The following is a 24,215-nucleotide window of genomic DNA, read 5'->3' on the forward strand; positions in this document are numbered from 1 at the left end:
GATCGTCGGGAAGTTTATGAAATTATTTATTCCTTTTTCTATACACTTTTCTTCGTCTAAACGGTTTAGTTACGTGCTCTCTCTCTCTTCAGCCTTTAGTTACGTGCGTGAGACAGGAAAGATCTAATTTGGATTTGTTGCTGGATTTGATAAAAACTGAGTATCGATTAAGCTGATCAGTGGCTACACCATAGATTATTAAAAACATCCGTTTAAGAAAGGAAGGAAATAGAATTTGCTCCTCTCCCCCCCCTGGTTCCTAAAAAATAATATGACATAATTTAAAAGAAATTTTACGTAGACGTACACGTACGTAGAATTAGTTAGGCATTTCTTTTTTGATTTTCGATATTATATACTAATCATAATTTTTAATTACATTATGTAGTAACTATTTGGTATAGGTTAGGCATTTCATTTCTTGATTTTCTTTAATAATTTGGTACGTAAGTTTTTTAGCTCAGTTTAGTAAGAAATTTTAATAACAATTCTTTTAATTATTTATGGTAAAGTCCGGTCGCGGAGCAGGAAGAATTTCGTACATTAACCTGTCACTGTCACTCCCTTGTAAAAATAATGTGTCTTGCTCGCACAGGTGCAATGACCGCCGTCCTTAGGGATTGTAAACCTTTAACCTGAGAGCGTAAGGTTTGTGTTTGCTTGATTGGTGTCAGGTGTTCAATTATGATTTTGTGAATTCAAAATTTATAAGAATAAACCTCAAACTCTTTATGTCCAATCAAAATCCGCCTAAGTCGAAATCGCGTGTTAGAATAACGTATTTCTGTAATATTGTACCTACATAGTAAATTATTTTTTGAAAAATAAGGTCATAAAGAAGTTTCACTTCTTATGTGTGTACACGCACACTTTTTTTTATATAATATATCGTTGTTATTGAAAAAGTTAAAATGTAACTAACTAATAAGTATTGTAAATGAATAGAGGACATTTATTTAATAAATTAGTAAAAAACATTTTCTCCTCCAAATATTTCATGTAAACTGCACTTCATTCAAAAATGTTTGTGACCACTGTCAGTAGGTAAAGAGGTCATTGTACGAAATTGTTTCTGCTTCGCGACCGGACTTTAGTACGTATTTACTCAATAATTGTATCTTAAGTAGTAATTCAGCATGGGCGTAGCCACGGTGGGGCTGGGTGGGGCGCTTACCCTGACTTTGATCTGGTAGGTACTAATTGTGAAGGGGAGTGGGCGTGGGCGTGGGATTGGGACTGAACGTGGCATATGGCGTGGGAGTGCGAGTGGGCGCGGGAGTGGGAGCATGAAAATAAAAATGATTTTTTATTGTTGCCCCACCCTGAGCCCATGGTCATAGGTCCCATAGTCACTATTCCACGCGAAAGAAGTCGCGGGGACAGCTAGTAGACAAATATAATCAGAAAGCTTTGAACTCCTAAGCTCAACCATAAAAGATAGACATTTATGATGTCGGGAGATATTTTTTATATAATATGGAGAACATTTCTTTCATACTTGATTTCTGTGTAGCTTTAACCATTAAGATACACGCATTAAGAACGCACACGCGACGAAAGCTTAAAAATGGAGTTGCTGCTCTGCTCACGAATATGAAAAATAATAGTTATTTAGGATATATATTTCATGTGCAGAATTGACCTCTACAGATTTAATATAAGTAGGTATACATATATTTAGATTCCAATTTCCATGTAACGTTAAATTCGACTATACAATAACTAACAGACAACGCAGGTTACTCTCGTTTCCGTAAGTTGAGGCGGCTACATATTCGGTCCTAATAACATGACTTTTTGTGAACGAAACGACAGCGCGGTTTAATTCGATGGCAACACCATCAGAAAAAAGGAAATATTTTTAACTTTGAAAAAATATTATGATTTACACTATTATTAATACTATTTTAACATTAACACAAAATATAAGACTGTGAGTGTGTAAAAATAAATCCAGCTAGTTTCACATCACACTTATGTTTATAATTAGGTATACGACATGAAAATATATTAATTACCAAGCAATAATCATATAGATAAATACTGAACAAAAGTATTAACAGTCAAAGTATATTATTTTTTACTAACAACATGTAAATGATGAAGGAATAATAATTATCAACGAACTAACCTTTTTGTATTAGAGTCCCGCCTCGTGATCGAATTATTAAAACACGAAGATTTTTAAAAATGTAACCAATGAACACAATCAATATTAGATTAACTGTAATGGTGTCTAGTTTGACTTAAAATAATATACATCTACCCTCACTTTTAAAAATGTAGTATATTCACACGAATTATAAGCTCACCTTATAGGGAAGGGAAGATTTATTATGGGTTAAAGAGTTAAATAAATAACTAACATAATTATATTTAAATTATTAATTTTTAACATTGTGTTCAGTAGTGTTAACATGTAAATTGATTTGATTTTTACGAAATCTCATAGATGGCGCTGAATCAAATTTGTCTTTATAGTACTAAGATTCATTAAACAGTTTCTCTGCCCAAATTACGTAAATGACGTAGTTTTTATAGTGTAAAGCTAGATAATAGCATGGCTTACTCAAAAACAACATTTAAACATGAGTCTTTAGATTGTACGCTGTCGTAGTACACGGAATACGTAAGAAAAGTAAAGGTTCACAGCTCCTCCCCCGGAGGTGATAGCATGATTATATGTTTAAAAAAACCTCACTCGACCTGTTAGTAATATTCATGCAAAATTTGAAGTCAATCTATGCAGTACTTTTCGAGATTAGCTCGGACAAACATACAGACAAACAGACAAACAGACAAACAGACAAACAGACAAAAATTCTAAAAACTATATTTTTGGCTTCTATATCGATTATAGATCAGGGAATATGTATTATTTTAAAAAAATATTCAATGTACAGTTTTGACTTTCCTACGATTTTATTATATGTAAATAGATTTTAAGGTCTGGAATTTTACTCCGCAATGTTCATTAATAAGTTATCGTCTAGACATGAAATACCTCGCATAAATTATATTTAATGGGATTGTAGCTTCATTAAAGAAGCTTAGATGTAATAAAATATTATTTATTTTCGATAATATTATAACAGTCGTAAGTCTTCACGAATAGTATTAAAATGTACAGAGATTCTTTTGTTTTTGACCTGTAAAAGAGAAAATCACTGAACAAGTTTCAAAGTCAAGCGAATCGAAATGTGAAAGCTCCGAATGGCCATCCCAAAATTGCGGACTAGGGTTCTCTGACTATTATTTAGCAGCAATGTTCGACCAATGTCGTTGATAAATCAGTCGGCTGTGGTAAAAAGCTACGTGGAATAGAGATAGAATGAGAATGATTAGAACGCAGCAATTTACGTTGGTTTATAATATAACAAATTCATATTTTATATTAAAAGATGTGCGAAATATGTATGCATCGGAACAAACAAAAGTTGTAGGATCTCCGACAACAATGTAATATCTTAATTCCGAAAATTAATTAAAGGCGTTGCTAACATTTCTAATTTGGAATTAACAATTTAACACAGCACAGCAAGAGAATTTAATTTCACGAATTTTCAGGTTTCAAGCCAGTCGACGCGATATCAAGGCGTCGTCTCATCAAAATTTGGAATTGATTGCGTATATTGATTCGAGTGGTACTCATTATAAGACAAAGCTAAAACGCTGATCAGCCGCCGCGTCACAATGAATTAACGAGACAATCACTCAGATCGGAGCGGGAACGAGTCATCGCAGCCGCAATTAATGGTGAACTACCCTCCACATGAGTGGTCTCCACCACGAATTAGTTGACCTCAATATGTATACGTCTATGTTCAATTAATTATGTACGATTTTCACTATATTCTCGGAAATTCTACACCGAGCACAATATTCAAGGTTCACAAGGGACCCACTCTTATCGTGAGACTGGCGTGTATGCGCGCTTATTACATCGCGGTACAATTAGAGGTTAGTACCTACTTCATAGAGATACGAGTCATATTATAATGATATTATTTCTAGGAGTACAACATTATGTACACAATTAAATAAGTTATCCATTAGCAAGTTATTGCGGCTTCCCTATCGAGGGCGTCGAATCGCTTGTAATAAAATAAATTAAAGAAAAACTTTGTAGCCAAATCTACATTAAGAAGATTACTAGTAATAACAATAAATCAGACGTTGTTTGGTGCTTTATTATGATGAGTTGTCGTGGTTTTATCCATTAGGCGTGATGAAAAGCTACGCGTTGCGCATAATCGTGCAAGGAAGCCGTGACGTCTTCAATTAAACGGAGTTATTAATGTGCCTGAGGCAGAATTAATAACGCGCTGAACCGCCTAATTGCACATGTGCCATTATTTACTACGTAACTACCGCCTAAAAACTAGGGATCTCATTATCGTATAACCCACATACTTATTACATACGACTACAATGACAAACGTTTGTTATAGGTACTTCTTGTGGGTAATATTATCTCATGTTTCTCATTCATTATATCTTTTGATGATTTCTATTGTAATGTGTTCCTCGCAATATAGAAGCACCGGAACTTGACATATTTGACAAAATTAATGTAATACCACGTAATACCTACCTACTCAAACAAGATTATTTGTCAAAGTTTATTTATTACGTAGATATAGGATTGAGATTATAAAATTGTTAAGAACCGAGTAAATATAGTCTTATTCAGACGATTACTGTGCTGTTTATATTAGTTTATACATCTAATTGCGAATAGTATACATATTATGTATGTAATTATTGAATATCGCACATAACCTTGTAATTGCTACAATAGAGCTGATTGAATTGCGGCAATTTAATCAAATACAATTGCAATTTAATATGCACCAGATAAAAAGCTTTTCAATTATAAAATTACATTAATTAACATTGTGGGTTCTCATAAAATAAAATACTGCTTTGCTAATACACAGTGTATAAAAAAAACAGAATGTTTATAACATGTTGTTTTTATTAAAATTAAACGTACTAAACTTAAGAATCTTAATCAAACAGTAAAATTTAAAATAAAGGAAAGTACAAAGTATTATATAACATTATATAATATATTATTTGAACCTTTAAAATGAGAAGGCATTATAAAAGTATCGTCCCTAATCATTTGGCTAACCATTGAAATTGATAAATACGAAAAAGCTACATTGAAAATGTTTTAACTTTAAATAAACATACGTCCGGTTGATTTCGCTGTAGGCGGTGAGACTACCCTTTGTACTTTATTACTTTGAATTATTTATATTTATTAAAATAAAGGATTTAATTAAAACAATAAAAATGTTTGTAGCTTAACAATTTTTTTATAACACTCTGCTGATCACAAGGTCGTAGTTTAACATTGGACTAGCCATAAGAGCTCTGGCTATCAAATGAAAATATCCTTAAAAACAGAATAGCAGGTAAAGGGTAAGTTATCTCTTTATTATAAAACTTCAATTCCGAGAAGAGCGTTATAATGATAATAAAGTTTTCTCAAAGACTAGTTAGGAATGCCAGTCGTTTTTAAAGAAATCCTCTCTGCAATCCAATTTTACGTAAATCATGGAATTATTCAGCTGGTAAAGTTTTATAATTTTTCTTTTCCAGGTCTTTTTTTTTCAGTTCCGAAACAGATGACTCGTGAACTGTTTAATTTATGTTGTTTTGCATGAAACATGTTCCTGAAATTACGCCCAATTTTAAATCAGTAGTACATCATTTCCAACGTAACGTTATTTTTATTATATTACATTTACAAGCAACAATTAGATTATAGAACCTCGCTACGATATCAGATTACGTGCTACATAATATGTATTCCGATCTCGTGTGACTAACGACTGAGCTAATTATATCCTATAAGCAGTTAGACCAATTTAGATATCGCCACTCGCTTTCAGATGCCCCATTAAGTACTGCGATACGATAGATAAGTAATTATTCAAGGAGCTACACCCATTGAGGACCTTCACTTTGCTAATTTATAGACCTTTAAGCTTAGGTACTTTGTAATAATTTAGTAGCTACTTATTAATTTTAAAGGGCGCCCAAATTTATGTACATTGTTCTTTGATAAGCCGATAACTCTTTTGCGAAGTTTTCTTGTTATGTGATGTCTAAGTCATTTAATTTTCAATGGAAATAGTCATGCTACACCGCACACTAAAGTGACTTTTTGTTTTATTATTTAAATACTTGCGAATGCAACATTGTAGAAGTCTTAAGAAACGGTAGAGTAAACCTGAGATAAAAATAAACTATCAATTTAGTAAAAAGGTTACTATGTAGTATAAATTTAACAGCTATATTACCATCATTACTACATTTTGTATAGAAAGCTACTGACAGTAACTAAGCAAACATACTATCATTGAAATTTAATGATAGGCATTAGTTACTCATAACTAGGCAAGACGAATGCCTGCCATTCTATCGAATACAACGCTTCTCCAGCAGAAGATTAGGTTAATAATTCAAAAGCCAGCTAATCCATTACATTAGTGCGAATGTTTCTGAGAGGGCTGAGGTAGATAGCACATACATTCTCCTGCAAACTTGCGATACAGGATGCGGTTAAATGGAGACTTAAGCAAATATCTAGCGCAGCGAGTAACGGCAACAATTTAATAGTTTAACAAGTTGCACGATGAACACTACCGAAATTGTTCCCTTAATTAATTTGCTTCGTCGAAACAGGATATTGCCGCTAAAAATACAGAAAATCTATTTACTTTGTTTTGTAATTTCGTATAAATAAATCTCTTTCCCTCGTTAATTTCGCCGGGTGGGGCTCAAGTGATTAATAGGAGAAACAATCACTTAATAAAGTGTAACGAAAAAGTGATCCCCTTTACAAGTCAGCCAATTATATTGCAAAGATCATTTAAGCTCCTTTTAATAAGGAAGTTTTTATTTCTATCCGTTTTAAGATAGACGATACTCTATTACAGTTTATACTTGAGAAGGCTTCGTGAATTTTTATAAGAATCACTTAATGCATCACAATGTATTTAAATTGAAAATGGGAAACATAACAAGACTGGGGAAATCTGCTTCGACACAAGCACTGAGCGTAGTGAGAACTCGTGTACATTTCTAGTCGAATCTTCTTAAGCTCTCAACATGGTAATGAAATTTCGTATTTTTGTAAGGTATTTGTTGTTACTTTAAATCCGTTTATTGTGTATCTAGAGCACATACAGTAAATAACGAATAAAGTATGATTATTTGTTTTAATACAAAACATTATTAATATGCTTACATTTAAATCTACATGAGTTTACAAATAGTTAATGTTATGTTTTTGCTTAATAGCAGTTAGTACTACTTTTTCCGAGATTAATCTCTACAACTCTCGGAAAAACGATGTTAAAAAAGAAACTAAAATTCATTACATGTGCTGTGAAAATTAATGGCTTTATATTACCGGTGCCAATAGATTTACGATGCAACACGAAACATTTTACTATCCTATATACATTTCTACAACGGCAACGATCAATCATAAAATAAAAAAACATTCAATAACTGCAAGAATGTTGCAGATTTTAAATGTCCTCAATGCATAGGTACAATAACATATTAATCAACAATTTTTCAATATTAATATTAGTAATTATAATTAATACCTATAGTTCCCGGGTCATTCAGTAATATCTGTGAGATCTATTATGTAGATGCATATATTTATAATATAAATTATTTTCCTACAAACGCATGCTAATATTCCCTTGAAAAACTTAAAGTTGTGAAAAGTGTTTTCCTAGTTACCTTGACTATGTAAACTCATCGATCACACTTCGGATTTCTCAGTAACTCGTGCGGTCTATATAAATACTTGAGTTATAATATATGTGTACTCTCATACAGGAAACTTTGAACAAGATGTATGCGCCAAACTGGCACATTCACACGTCGATGACGATGCTCCACTACTTGGAACTTTGCATTAATATTGAGAATAAACTGAGCATTCGTATAAACATAAGTATAGTGTAATTACATGTAGTTGATGTACTCAATGAATTTGAATATTAATATTCCTAAATAAATATTTTATGGAAATGTTATTCTAAATCTATAAGATATGTATTCTGTTTTAATGACAAAACTTCTGTTCTATTAAATATATATAGTAAAGTTGATTTTTGTATATTTTTTCGGTAACATTATAACATGATGTATGGAAGAAAGAAATCCAGTAACAACGCGGACAATATGAAGGTTAATCATGCGACCCTTACGTATTATATCACGAATCCTATTTATATGCGTATCGTTCCAGAATATTCACTTATTTATTTTACGTAACTCGATTATTTACTCACGGCGATGGAACTGTTACCGATACTGAATTAGGCTATTTGTACATCAAAAGCAATTTAATCAATTTGAATATGGATTGAAAAAGAAACGAACAAAGCCACAGGGGAAACACAAAAGGTATTATACGTTCACAAAGACCATTGAAAACGAAGTCGTACAAGGTGTTTTATCAATAAACACCTTTTAATGATTTCCTCTTTTGCTATTTCGAGTTCGGATACGTCTAGGTCACGCTTCGCTCTTGTAATTATAAAACAACAACAAAGAAGAATCCTAAATATGAAAGTAATTAAAGTTTAAAACATCGCTGCTACGCTCATCATTATAACAAAGGAGAACGAGGAATAATTAGGAAGCTTTCAGATGATAGACATTTACAGGATTTATTATCGTCATAAATTAAGACGGAAATTTAATAGACTATGACTTAGGCCCAGTTTCATCAAGCTCTGTTAGTTAGTTTAACACGCTGTTAACTCTTTTAACGGGACATCAATGTAAGGGAGTGTCCCACCATGACCTAATCGAGGATTAGTTTCCTTAACACGGCATTATATTTAACCCGTGGCATAGAGGCTCTTTAAATTTTTAACAAGCGATTAGAAAAAATGATTTGAAGTTTTCTTGCTGTCAAGATGGACTCTGCATACTATTTTATTTTTGTAAATGAAGATGTGTTGGATGATTTGTATAATTTGGATTATATAGTGCGACCGCGACGGCCCAGAATTTATAAAGACGTCGTCATTGTTTCGAAGAATATGATGATGTTGATTTTAGTACAAGATTTCGTTTATCAAAACAATCGGTTTTGGAAGTATTGCAATTAATTGAAGATAAACTCGAATAACCGTCGGATCTGTAAGTAAAACTATCTCGTGAGGTAATATTTATATTTATGTGCATAAAAGGTTCCTTCCTACATACTGTATTATTTTCAATTAAACCATAATAATCCTGTGAGTCATGTCAAATCTAGTAGGTATTGAATACCAATATAGGTACTTAAAATGTAAACTTCACCACTACTCAGGTAAGGCTCAGGCCTCCTCATGATTATGAAATGTACTTATCTTAATTTTAAATTCTGTTTTAGGAATCTATCAGTTTCACCTACAGACCAACTGCTTATTGTAGTGCAGTGCAGTGATGGCTCAGTGGTGAAAAACATTGTGAGGAAACCGACATATCATAAGATAGCGTAGTGGATAATGACCTGATCCCTTACCGTGTTTAAGTTTAAGTTAGCACTACCAATCCCATGTCCCAGCAGTGAGAAAGTATATGGGTTTACGATGATTATGATCCTAATTTAATTTAAATGTGACATTGTTATAGAAATATGTAATTTTTCATGTTACCTAAATAAATAAAACTTGTGTTTTTATAAAACATTTTTATTGTACCCTTAGATTGTACCTATCAACATCATTCAATAAATAGGTTATAACAACTAGATACTAGGTTATTACAAACAAGAATTTACTATTAATTTACTTTAAATGTATCTTTATTTTTCTTGTTTTAATTGCTCTTCTAGTATGAGATCTCTCGCACTTTCCTTCGGACTCCGAATTTTTTTCGTAATTTCAACCAGATCCAGTTTACCTTCGACCAAGTGAAATTGAACCGCGATTTTTCTTCAACATTATTGTATTTATTCAACTCAAAATAAAATTAAAATAACACAAGAAAAATCACAACAAAACAATCTCCAAATAACATCAAACATTTGTAACCATGGTAACGACCAAATCGTTTGACATATAAACCAGCAAACGTAAAAGTTTCTACATGATTATTAAATTGTATACTGTGTTAGAACATTTCAATTTAGTCGAATTACCAAACATGACAGTTATTATACAACTAGAACAAATAGCCCCAACGTGCGAAACTATGGCATTGTCAACTATGACATTTTGTTTCGGGCGGTTTAAAATACGAATGAATGATTCGTGAGTCGCTCAGTTAATGGTCGATTTGATAATCGGCTGTTAGATTTCCTTCTTGGGACCTGTAGAGTTGACAACGATGTTAAAATACATGTTTAATTTGAAGCTCGATTAATAAATGTCTGATTTAGAAAATATTGGTGAAATTGGGTCTATAATCTGATAAACATTGCGGTCAAACTCCGAAGCGGCAGACGCAAATCCATTGTCACCACTGATCTGCTTTTCAATGAACGCCTGGCACACTTCTCCATTATAACAAAACTGTCAACCCAACTAAAGATTGGGTCATTGCATATGCTCGATTTTCGTAAGCTGCATGAGCGAATAAACAGAAATAGGGCAACACCTACGTATCCAGAGATTTCAGATCGAGTTCGTGCGTTGTATTTGTTATGTTGACTTGTCGATATTCACGTGAATACACACGGCATAATAGTAACATTATACTCTTGTGATCTATTTTGGATTTTATTTACGCGTTATTACTTGAAGTCAAATTATTTAACTAACCTTTCGATTCTCATTAATATACCACCGTATTATTTCCTAACTAGTTTACAACAAAAAAGCAGCTTTTTGGAATATAAAAACTCCAAGATTAAGAAAAAATATATTACGTTGTGTTACGCAAAAAGAGCTAAGCATATATATCGTATTTAACTAATTTTCAATTTAAATTCCGACGACATTGCAATGCTTTTCCTTTTACATTATATTACTACATATTTAATTCTATTAAATGAAGTGTTCTTACGTTGCTTGAAATATTAGGTACATAATAGTAATAAGACTTACATTCGTCGTGATCTTTGGCGGTGACGGTGAGGACTGTGTGCTGTATATCTTCATTTTCGTCGACCTCAGCCTCGTACAGCTCCTTATCGAAGTAGGGCGGGTTGTCATTTTTGTCCGCAATTCCAATTCGGATGAACTTCGTTACTGAAAAGAAATAACAATGGTCAAACTTTGAAAGCCGTAAAACGTTGCGACATGAATTTATGTCAGAAACACAATACCAAAGATTTATGGAGTCGTTATTTTATTGCTATTCGTTTAAAATTTTGTTATTCTTATTTTTACCTTCAATTCAGCTTGGATAAAAATATAATGATATGCAAAGGGTTCTCAACAATAAGGCGTAGAATTTAAAGCAGTGGAAAAGGTCAGTGTTCCAGAAATAGTGTACGAGTGTCACTCGCAATGTATGAACGATCGATGAGCATAGTTGAGACTGCATTATACCGATAGCGTTCGTAAATACTATAGAAATTTATTCTAGTAAAATTTAATCAAGCAGACTCGGAGAAAAAGCATTCATTCAATCAGCATAAGATAAATATAACATTTATTTCCTGAATAAGTTCGCATTAGTTTCACCTACTTCAGTCGATACCGCTTCAAGAGATATCCTAAGATAAAGTTCACTGTACAAACTTCTGAAGCCAGAATCAACTTAGAGCACAGTGCCATGAACCAACTCGGTTATTATTGTGCCACCTGATTCAATATGGCACATGAAACATTTGAATATTGTGGCTAAAGCGATACAGCTCAATTTCACATACCCGTGGGCAATCCATCCATAATAATTTTGAAAATAATTGGATGTTACTGTGGTCTTTGTAGAATAAATACGATGTTTGAATGATTTTCATTTCCGCTGAATGCACGATTGTGATAGATATCGGCTTGTGTATTTGGTGTGCTAATTTAACAAATATTTAGTTTGTGAATCTATTGATAGACATTTGTATTATAATAAATTATTATAATGTCGAACCAACTTTGATACGAAAACAAATATTATGTTGTTATAATAATATACATAGATATAAACTATTATTATTTTCCGCGAAAAGTAATTTTCGAGAAAGATGTAACATTCAAACTCAAACTCAAAATTTATTCATTCAACAAGAATTCTTCAGAGAAGCGCTCTTCAATCCACAAAATACATTTTATTATTTACCACCGATTCGGTAAGCAGTTTCTACAGAGTCTTCTCTGTATTTGCTCTTGCCAGGTCAGGTCAAAAATAAAACAGATAGAAGAAGAAATGTGAGCTTTTAAGTTGAGTACATTAAATCTCATCCAGTAAAGCTATTAGCAATTATATTCATTTGCAAGCACTCCTCTAAATTATTTTGCATAAACGCTTAAGAGGTTAGCTAGTATTCAAGGCCATGGAAACTAAGCAGTATGAAAATTTCTCTATTAAAAGATTTTATCACAGCTGAGCTGCGGATGATAAATTAGGAGGGAACCCTTCGAGGAAATTTCTTCCCGCTTTAATATACAAACACTTTGTGGTTTTTCTGCCTTAATCCGACCCACATGTTGGTGTCATAAAACTTCTACGCTTGGTTTCGGGCCGCGGCGAAATAATTTATCCTCCAGGAACATTAGCACATAATTAGAAAGGCTTTCTTAGAATAAACGTTTATACTGAGTATGTGTTGATTCGATGAGGTTTAAATTAGCATATTATCTATACTAATATTATAAAGAGGAAAGGTTTGTATGTATGTATGTATGTATGGTTTTCACGCAAAAACTACTGGACCGATTTTGATGAAATTTGGCACAGACAATCTTTAGACCCTGAGAAAGAACATAGGCTACCTTTTATTGCGAAATATACACCACGGGCGAAGCCGGGGCGCACCGCTAGTATGAAATAAAACGAGACGTAAGTAATATTATTTAATTTAACAGAAATAGAATGTTTAAGTGAATTCACTTTACAGACTTCAAAGTTATGCTTTGAATTATATTAGGTAGGTATCGACGCAAAAACTTGAAATTTATTTTTATAAAATACTAGCGGTCCGCCCCGGCTTCGCCCGTGGTACATATTTACGTTTTCTCTACATAAAAACCATCCTCGTACTTCAAGGAATATAATAAAAAAAGAATTATCGAAATCGGTTCAGCCGTTCTCGAGTTATGCGCTTACCAACACATTTTGCGATTCATTTTTATATATAAGACTAGCGGTCCGCCCCGGCTTCGCCCGTGGTACATGTTTACGTTTTCTCTACGTAAGAACCATCCTCGTACTTCAAGGAATATAATAAAAAAAGAATTAACGAAATCGGTTCAGCCGTTCTCGAGTTATGCGCTTACCAACACATTTTGGGATTCATTTTTATATATAAGATGAGATTTCGGTGTAAGGCCGTCAATATACTTTTGTACTAAATACATGACATGCAAATATAAACTTTCATCATTCGTTTTGATTTGCAACATTTCTTCTCGAAATGTACCAAGAAAGTTTTCTAATGATCGTTGTTCCAATTTGTTTATCTTCAGGAAAAAGTTTCAAGTTTTATTGTTGAATTGGTCGTCCATAAAAACTAATCAGCGCATAAAGAGCAGCGTAACGACGCCGCGGGCAACTTTTTGACAAACCAAGGGACAGCGCGGTCCGAGGTCCAACAATTTTGTTAGAAAACTGTGGAAACTCTCGTAAAAATTGACGCGGACAACTCGGCTTCTCTCATTTAATATTCCACTGCCTTTTAGCATACAGGAATACATAAACGAGTCGGTATCCATTAAACAACACATACGAAATTTATGTCTTCATATTTCCCAGCCAGCCAAAAGTGGCAAGATTTATTGTAAGTATATATTTGGATATATTTACGGGCATTGTTGAACATTAAATGCCACTATCTTTTTCTTATTATGAAATACTTTTATATAATTTATTAAGTCAAGGTTGAATACGCCATAAATGCTTCATCGATAGAAAAATGCTCGCTCTAAGATTTTTTGCTTGCGTCCTCATTTTGTCTCTCGCCACTAAAGATATTCTTCTTCTAGTCATTTTAAGAGAAATTTTCTCACAAACCTGAGTGTTACATCATGCACTTCTTCGTTATTTTGTACTCTCTTCTGATGCAACGATCTTAACGCACTTACATTTTCCGAGTGCAGCAACTTATCGTCGGCTACAAAGATCTACAAGCCGTTTATAAAATTGTATATCGACTAAAAATTGTTTTATTCATGTATTAAGGATTTTTCCATTTTCTCAGAAGAAAACCGTCCTTTGATAGGGTTTTCTCCTGACTTTATTGTGCTTTATTTTATGACCATCATTGCTTTTATTAATACTTTTTTTATTATTTATTTTATTTTAATTAAAGTTTCAGAACACAAGATAGATTTGAGTAAGATTATTTTTAAACACTATTAGCATGATAAAATAGCTATTATGATCAAGCGACTCTAATCTAATATGTAATATATTAGCATGCGCATAATCCACAAACACAAATTCATGAGAGCTCTCTATAATGGATATAACAAAATGCACAACATCTACTCCGCATAATGAAATTACGTGCAGAAACGTCCCGGGGCCAAGTGCGATCTTATTGCCGACTTAATGTCAACATATTATCATGACGTCACTGAGCCTAACAGCCTACGTATGAACACAGTATGAAGTATCATCCGTTTAGTCCGAGCAAATCTTCGCTTCCGTACGGAACGTACGTGCATCTCACTTGAATACGTTAAGCCCAGCAGAGCTCTCGCCTGATCGACTTATCAGATCCCTACGTTCTTTCTGAGATAAATGGGGATTCTTCTCTTTCACTGAACGCGATTGAAAACTTAATGTTTGATTCAGGGTATCGATATCCTGTTGTTGAAGATTTATGTCTGTGTCTGAAAACTTTACAAGAAAACAATAGCTTTATTTTCGTTGTACGTCAACGGAACAGGGAAGTCGGTAATTAGTTTTTAACAGCCGATGCTTTTCTCAGACAGCAACAAAGCCGGCAGGCAGAGAATAAGTGTTGATTTTTACTTGAAAATTCATGAACGTGGCTGTTTTTGTGAAATGTATTTTCTTTCATTTGAAAATATAAATGTTTTTACAAGTTTGCAATCTAGTATTAAGGCTAATTGTATATTGTGGTGAACATAATACAACGGGTATTCATTTATATACGTGAATATGATATGGATAACATTATACAATACACAGTATATTTTTATTCTATTCCAAAATATGTATCAACAAAAATTTAAACACAAATACATTTTTTATTTTAGAAATATTTGTGACTGACGATATGTATTGTAACTGTTGATTGAGAAATATTTAAATATTTGAAGTGAAACTTTTTTATCGGGGTTGGACAAAAATTTAGTGTAACATTTTTGCGTTACGCCGTACGCGTGACATTTTTGCGTTACGCCGTACGCGTGACATTTTTGCGTTACGACTTACGCCGTACGCGTGACATTTTTGCGTTACGTCGTACGCGTGACATTTTTGCGTTACGCCGTACGCGTGACATTTTTGCGTTACGCCATACTCGTGACATTTTTAAGATCATAAAGAAGTTTCACTTCTTACGTGTGTACTCTAGTACACGCATACATTTTTTTTTTGTACTAGAATTGTTCACTAGCTTTGTGTTTCAGCCTCTTGTTTGTATATATAATATCATTGGTTTCAGCTATTAATTAATTATTATTAATCAATGAATCAATACTTTTTCATTTAATAAAACATATCCAACCATATAACAGGTTGATCTGAATTTGAATAAAAGGCAGTCCTATCACTCAGAATTGAGCTTAACCAGACAACTTGTGGGATAATCATAATACAATAAAAAGAAATTCCGTAGTATATGCAATACTAAGGTAGCTTATTAATTAAAAACAAATAAAGTTATGAGTGGACAAAGCGAAAACAATACATTTATGACGTTATAAGAATAACTTTTTTACTCAGTTTACACGGAGAAAATGCAATGTTATCTAGAATACGCGCATAAAACAAAGAGTGCTTCACGAGAATCTATCTCGAAACACGTTATAACATATTAAAGGTTTGAATAAAAAGCTTATCAACGAAAGTGAAGATATCACAAATCACGTATATTTCCCAGCGGGGTGTTGCGGTGTATAAGGTCGGTCATTCTGATATGTCTCCAGTGTATTTATCCGAAATCCCAATAGAAGCATGATACTGGACTACGCTCATATCGTCCAATAAGACAAATTTATGGAGGTTTTAGAACGTTTTATCATTTTCTTGCTTGGTGGCAGCTTAAGCGCTATTATTTTGCAGTATTATAAAATATTGCTATTTTGTTAAAAATTTATAACTAGAACTACAATAATTCTCACTCTGTTTTAAAATGTTCATATTTTTGAGCTTGCTGACTTGACTTTAAAATATACAATTTTAAAGTGACTGTTAATTGGTGAATAGCATTGGATTGAACTTAATTATCATTGGATTGAACTTAATTATTAAATGAATGGGGCTCTACAGATAAGGTTGATTCCTATACAATGTATGCTAATTTGTTATTGTGAGTCGCGTCCTGTTAATTTATGCTTGTGATTTCAAACTCAATATACACAAAATTCGGAGTGTATTCGTGATCATAACACTTTGGTATGACAAATAAAATTTTCACGCAGTTTTCCGGTTTCGATAAGAGTATTTTTTCAATCACAATATATATTGGTGTCAATAGATATGGGTTCATAGCAATATTATAGGGATGTCATTGTATTGATACGTGTGTGGCCCGAGGGATGAATATAGTTAGCAGAATTCTAAACGAGATTTCCTTCTTCGACTCGAGTGAGTAATAGCGGATCTAGCTTATCTCAGTCATATGTTTATATCAAGACTTGATATTTCTTAACAGTGAGAGAACTATTTCTATTTAACTAACAACGCTACAACTTAACCGAGAGCAAGATAGTTTAATATCTTAACTACTTTATTAAACTGAATGACCTTATTCGAAAGGACAGTATTTAGTAATGTTACCTTCCTGTAAAAGTACCGTAGTTAGCGAGACCGTTGGGTATATTATTAATTGTAAACAATACCTAGGTTTGGCTTACGTCCAAACAACTTATTAAAGCAAAATTGTCATAATAGCTGTTTCACTTTGTTCATGACTACTTATTATAAAAAATAGATATTAAAACTTTTACTGAACCAAGTCGATTGAGGAAAATATGTAAAGGTATCTCTCCAAAGTAATTTTGCACGGTATTATTAAAATAATTGCTATTTAATGGTGAATTAACAATTTTCTTCGAGAAAAAGAATTTAAAGCTACAACTAAAATATTATGTTTTCTTGTTTTATGCAACATTTTAGTAAATATATTTCTTAAATCAAATAATCAAATCGATCCCAGTGAATAGCTATTACAATAGCCATTAAATTAAACTTTAATTTAATTTTAGCATTCAATATTTCCCCGTTATTCTAAATTTAGATTACCTACTCTTAACATTAAGGTATTGTGAAACGACAATTTTATTTTATTATAATTATTAGTTATTTCATAAAATATTTGATCGGGTTGAGATATAACGATTTTATTATCGTTAGAAATGTTTCAAGAATTAAAATAACCCTTTTTATGTAATACTAACATTTATTGTAACTAAAGAGGGTTCTGACCAGACATTTCCCTTATTACTTTAACTAAATATCCAATTTGTACTCAAACTAAGTACAAAATATACAGCTTACGGTAAGGTCAAAAGAGATCACATCGGAAAGGTATCCTTAATTGTGTTTGTGGCAACTTACGGAATACGGATACGACCCTAAACAGTTTAGTTAGCGGGGAATTAAATAAACAGGCCCGAGCACGAGTGTTGCCATGTAGTCACCTACAACGGTCATGAAAAATAAACTCCCTGAATTTGTGTGCAATGGACGCTCTTGACCCTCTTCTGTGATAATGATTTCAGAGCTACCACTTGATGCTTTAGTTTGGAATACGTGTAATTGAATTTAATGTTCAAATTTCCAACCAAACCGCAACCACTTCACATGCGGGAAAAATAGCGGATAGTTCGATATAATCATTCCGAATTTCAAGTGGAAACCAAATGTTTCTATTTCATTACACAATTGAACTAAAATGCTATTTGATTCACTTTGGTTCGCATATAATAAATCTCTATAATTCTATATAAATAATTTTATGAGCATATTAAAACGTTGTGTTATTTACTCTCAGCAAAACATAAGACAAATTTCTCTTCAATACTCAGGATAGAAAATAATTGTTCGAGAAGCGATGACCGCGTGGAAGTGGCAAAATAATAAACAACAGAAGCTAGAACAACTATAAATTAGACTAAGTAACTTTACTCTGTGGTTGAAGTGCCGTATCTATGTGTAGTGCAACTGGAAATGGCTTTCGCCATCAAAATATATTTTTGTGTTTGCGATAACGAGAAGAATTTCCAACCACTAATGTACCAGAAAGCTTGGAATTTGTTTACAGAATATTCTGTTTACGGTTAGCAAATATAATTATCATACACAACATTATTCGCTCTATTTCTCAGAGAAATGATGACGCTCTGAAAGCTCTTGATATTAAAAGTATTATTGAATAAACTTACTAAACATTCGTATGTTTACGTATTTATATAATAAAAACATTATTAACACCTCTGTCAGTATACCATAGTACACTCTAATTTATTTTAAAGGTTTGTAAGGTCAGCTCAAGTCTAATTAATGATTTTTCTCATACGAAAACAAACTTTCAAGCCTTACAGAAGAAGGGATAAAGTAGCATCCAAAGAAAGCGATATAATAAATTCTTGTTTTATATCAAAACAGCCGTAAAGGAGTAAATGTAAATATCTTTATTTAATACCCAATAGCTAGAGTCAAAGGAAATGGTAAATATACAAATTCAAGGTGGCGGTTATTTTGTGTATTCCAAAAACTCCAACTTTAATATCGTAAATACCTTTTCCACAAACCACTGAATTGAATAAAATATTACGACAAACTTAGAAGTAGACAAACTCCGAAAAATCTAAATCGATTATTGTGAAATCCTTCTTTCTCGACAACATAAATGTTCTCATTATTATAATAATTTATTATTCCACTTTAGTTTGAAGTTTAACAGCACGCAATCACTAGCAAATAAATATTATTTTGCATAAAATATCGTTAGCTGATAAAATTCACTACGATGTAAAACATTTTTGAGAAATGCAAACGTGTTTAAATTTAAATGACAGTGTAAAAGAGAGTGTCGATCCACATTTTATTAAAAATATTTATTCATAAAGCACTCGGAACGCGCACACCGATTTCGAAGATTACTCTGAAATGAATAAAAGAAGACCCGAGAGCTTTCGCGTGATTCCTATCGAGGGACTGACGAGATGAGAAATGGTGTGAGACTGTAGGTTCTGTTCACGAATTACTCGATAGCGGAGCAATCTATCATGTTAGTCGAAGGTTGCGAACGAACGTTGTTTTCGAAGACACGAGGGAGGTAAACTAAGCTGTATGAAGAGGATCGTCGTGTCGGAATGTCGGCCGCAGTTACGGCAGCCGGAGTGCAACAGCTCAGATTGAGTTATTGTCTCATCTGTATCTCGCTGCGGACGCCGTGTCGCCAATCTGTCTGGCCCCAGGTGCGCCCTTATTGCACTGACACGACATTGCATCCACTCGGTCACAGTTGTATTGATATTGCATTTGTCATTTTCCAGCAAAACAGATTTGTATCTATATTTTACTTTTATCTATGCAATACGCTAGAGAGTCGCTAGCGTTATACGAACACTTCCAATATCTGACACGATTTATTTTAGCGATTTATATGCGATACGTGTTTTAATTGTATCCTTTAGATGTCATAAATATAAATGTGACAATGTTTACGAGATTCTAAGCAGGTATTACGTGGAATTCATCGGACCGATTTTATTGAAACTTTTCAAGAGTTTCATGAATACCTTAGAGGCTCGCTCTATTTCGGAAATTACCATACTTTTCAAGCCTTGTTCATTTCAGTTAAATTTTTTCCCAAGTTGCGATGCCAAATTGTTACTATAGTGTTTTCTTATGTTTACAAAAATAAGATATTAATATGAAATTGCAATAACTTATTCGTTTATTTTAATATAACAAAGGCTTAGTAAAGCCAAGTAAAGTATTTAACTTCATTATTTTTTTGACATTTATGTAAAAAAACAATGTTTATTATTTCAAAATAAAATAGAGACCATAAATGCCCGGAACTATATTAATTAAAAGGTAATTACGGTCACAATTTATCAAACCATTGAATTATGTTTTTGACACAATATACGAGTATAATATATCTGCAACTAAACGCATCGTAAGATTCGATAGACCTTATTAAATAACAAACTTTATATTCTTGTTATATAATGTTACAGATGTTAATGTACTTTCTTTGTATCTGCTCATATCTTGTGACAATCGCCAAGATATCGCGTAAAGCGGTGGTGAAGCGAGATCTCTAGTCACAAAATACTCCATTAAAGTTTTGACACAAACAAGTATGATGCTTGTAACATCTCTTAAAGTTCCTTACAAGTTAATATATGCTAAAGTTTATGTCAATGATACATGTGACTTTAAACAAAAGTGCTTCCGGAGTTCCTTATACGATATGCGAATAATTATATTTTCAATGGAACTGCTATAGATTTATATTTTGTAAATAGACAAAGCTAAATAAACATCTAAATACCCATCTCATTTTAGCGATTATCCGTCATTGTTAGGTATATATTTTTTTCGTTGTAATACATATTATAGTAGGTACTACTATTATAATATATTCTGTGGTATTACGTCAATAGCATAAAGGATCACCAGAAAAATGGATATGAATGATTATTATGTATATTTTTCCAACAAGAAACTCGTACATAATATGTTATTTTATCCTGTTCGAAAAAGCTCTGATTGATATTATAACAAAGGTTTATATAAAAACATTTGAATGTTTATTCTAAATATATTTATGCTAATCAGTATTGACTACTGCATGAAATACGAGTCTCATCTTCACTTTATGTTAACGACATACAATAAAAGTGTGTAATAAACACTTCAATTACTTTAAAGATCATTAGCTACTCAAATCCCTGCGGATATAATGCCTAAGAGCTTTCTATTTGCGTTGTAAACTAATAAGAGTATAAATAACATATTTATTTTGAACAAGTTACCTATTCGAGAAGGGCACGCGTTTGTAAAACACAAGATGAAAAATATTTTACTCACGTACACAAATTGAAAGCAATTTAACGCAAGCAATATTGGAAATTTCATATTTATCACTTTGTTTAATTTTTATTGTTATTTTGGAAAAAGAAATGAAATAAAACTTTTAAAAGAAAATGGCTTTAAGTCCAGCGTCAGCAGTTACTTATTTATAACAGTTGGTCAATTAAAAATGAAAGCCTCTCTAAAACTCTCTGAAACGAGAAAAATTGGCAAAGTATGAGTTTTATATTCAGCATTCGTTACAATACTTTTGGCAGTTGCGTAGGACATTAGCTTTAATGGCTGCAATTCATTATATATACAGAAACCAAGATACGTATATTTGTACATATAAACTGTCTTTGAAGAATATTATACTTTGTTTTTAAAGTTAAACAAAATACATTTAGTTCTACTTTTTCTTTTTTCCACTGGTATATTTTAAAACACAACTCACATCTTAAATTAAGCATGGTAATTATAAATAAATATAAAGAGAAGACGACAACAAGAAGTTACTATATATTTATTTCAGAAAAAATGCATAACTTTCTCTACTTAGATAAAAATACACTATTTGTTATACGAGTAAGAGCTGTTTATAAAGATTAATTTATTCCGTTTTCCTGTGAACAAAGTACGGGGGAGGTGAGGACTGTGGGAAAGTCTAACATCGAGTGTGGAATGGGTCGTAAAAGCAGACGTAAATAACACATATAGATACGAGAACTTCGCAGAAGATTTGCGACATAAATTCGACTTACATAATTATAACATACATACGTTTCCCAAGAATAAATTATGCAATTTTACCTAAATAAGTGCTGTTCGTCAAAACCCAAAATATTTTCAAGGGGTCCACCATATCCGCGCGTGCAAGCACCAGAGAGCGGTTTTTCACCGCATGGCGCACTTAAAGCCTCGACTGTGATTACGATACCACTTACATGCCACACACTAATTGTATAACTGCACAGCACTGAAAATGAGATTTCACTTTTGTGAGTTTCGACAGGTTTAACATTGAAGGGAATAGAAGTACGGAGGGAAGCGCGAGAGCCGGGCGGTCGGCGACGGAACGCGGAGCGACTGCCGCGTCGCCGAGCCCGCCCCTAGCCCCAACAACCCCGCCTAGCGCTGTGCCAAACGATCTGCAACGTTTTCAAATACCAAAACATCATGTTATAAACAAATAAACTTCTAATATAGTCACTTATCTATGATGTTGGTTATGGGTTGAAATTTAGATTTCATCGAAATATACTAACATTACGGTTTTATCGCAAGAATTTTAATAAGGGATATCCTTTATTAAAATAAAAGAGTTTTAACACAAAGACGCAAGATCGTAATTTTTTTAAAGATAATGAAGTCTATGACAAGTATTTTTTAAGTAAGTCCATAGAAATACTAGAAAACACATCTATAACTCTGAGAAACCAGAGCAAAGATTGGAGCAAAATCTAGTATAGGGCTTGGATCACGTTGTGCACAAAGTAATGTAAGCGCCAGAGAATTAGTCTAGCGTAAAAAGCGCAGTTAGTATCGTCAAATATTGTTCAACCAGAAATCAAATAGAAGTTTTTTCTAAAAATAAATTCTAGATTTGAATATTGAGTCGGCACGAAAAAGTAAAACGAAAATTACAGCTCTAAACGAGCAAAGGTTTGAATTCACGATATTACAGTAAAACATAACACAAAAAATAAACTATACAATAGCAAACTTTTGTAAAACTTGCTAATGAGTAATTTCTCCGGGGATCCTGATAAGACTTCGAAAACAATCATTTATATTATAGAATCGCAAGTTTTCTGTGGTAAGTTGTGTTGATACACAAAAAATTCGTACAAAATACTTGCATTAAAGCTGCATAAACTAGGAAATAGATAGAGGAACCTCTCGTGGTATTAAATTTAAGCACGTCGTAACATATTTAATGGTGTGACATAAATAACAGTAAGCTGCATCGGCAGTTTCAGTATGTGGCAATATTTTTTCGTGTTCTTTCTTTCATATTTTCATTCTACATTCAATTTCGAGCATTCATTGTTTTCGTTTTACCTTGATTTGGTTTTAATATAACAGTTAATTATCTTTCATCATTACGTTATCAAAAGCAAAATTTAATTCGCGAGACCGAAGCTTGTATTAAAACCAGACATTGATGGGTCGGAGTATTACCGGTAGCGCAATCATTAATTTGTACCTTTCCGATCAGTAGTCTCTCGAATTAATACGCGAGATTTAACCATTACACTGAGAAGTTTATATTAATTTATGAATTTATTTAGTTCAAAATATAATCTTTCAAATCGGTTAAATACTAGTTTCTCGTAACTATCCAAATAATTGGTTTTGACTGTGATATTGGAAAACTGAATAGTTTTGATGAAAATGATGAATTTAAATTTTTATGTGTGAAGGAGTTATTCTGTTTGTTAAATGTACGTTTTATAAAGGTTTTAACTAACAGATTGAGAAAAGATTGGTTTTCCTTTTTTACATTACCTAATTTCGTCTAAAATCTAATACATTCTCAATTATTGAACTACCTAAGTACCAGCCTACTCAAATACTGCTAGTATGGTATATTAATCAACTACAACAACAATTATTTTATGTAAGTCAAGTCATTACTTTATACACTCAGTGTTGATTGAAAAGCAGATACTCTCACAGGTTATGTGAATAGAAATTGCATCAATGCCAAGCAAGTTCTTAGCGTTAGACAAAAATCCAATACATTTTCACCTTAACTAAGTCCACTTCGAGTTAGTTCGTTTACTACAAAAGTACGAGAGCGCTTTAAACGACAATATCTTCTTAATACTCTTATCTGCGAGTTGAATTTG

General features: G+C 32.6%; 1 protein-coding gene across 2 annotated transcripts in view; it reads right to left on the minus strand.

The window, feature by feature from the left end:
- CadN (neural cadherin) overlaps window positions 1–24,215 on the minus strand; it is a 234,427-nt gene that overhangs the window by 47,324 nt on the left and 162,888 nt on the right. For both annotated transcript variants that reach the window (XM_089704877.1, XM_089704871.1), the window contains exon 13: window positions 11,082–11,225. In XM_089704877.1, the coding sequence (XP_089561003.1) occupies window positions 11,082–11,225 (144 nt within the window). The remainder of the gene's footprint in view (window positions 1–11,081; window positions 11,226–24,215) is intronic.

Source organism: Colias philodice, chromosome 2 (genome assembly GCF_061535455.1).
Source record: "Colias philodice isolate Cphi_HAF_F1 chromosome 2, ilColPhil1 Martin Lab GWU primary, whole genome shotgun sequence".
NCBI lineage: Eukaryota > Metazoa > Arthropoda > Insecta > Lepidoptera > Pieridae > Colias > Colias philodice.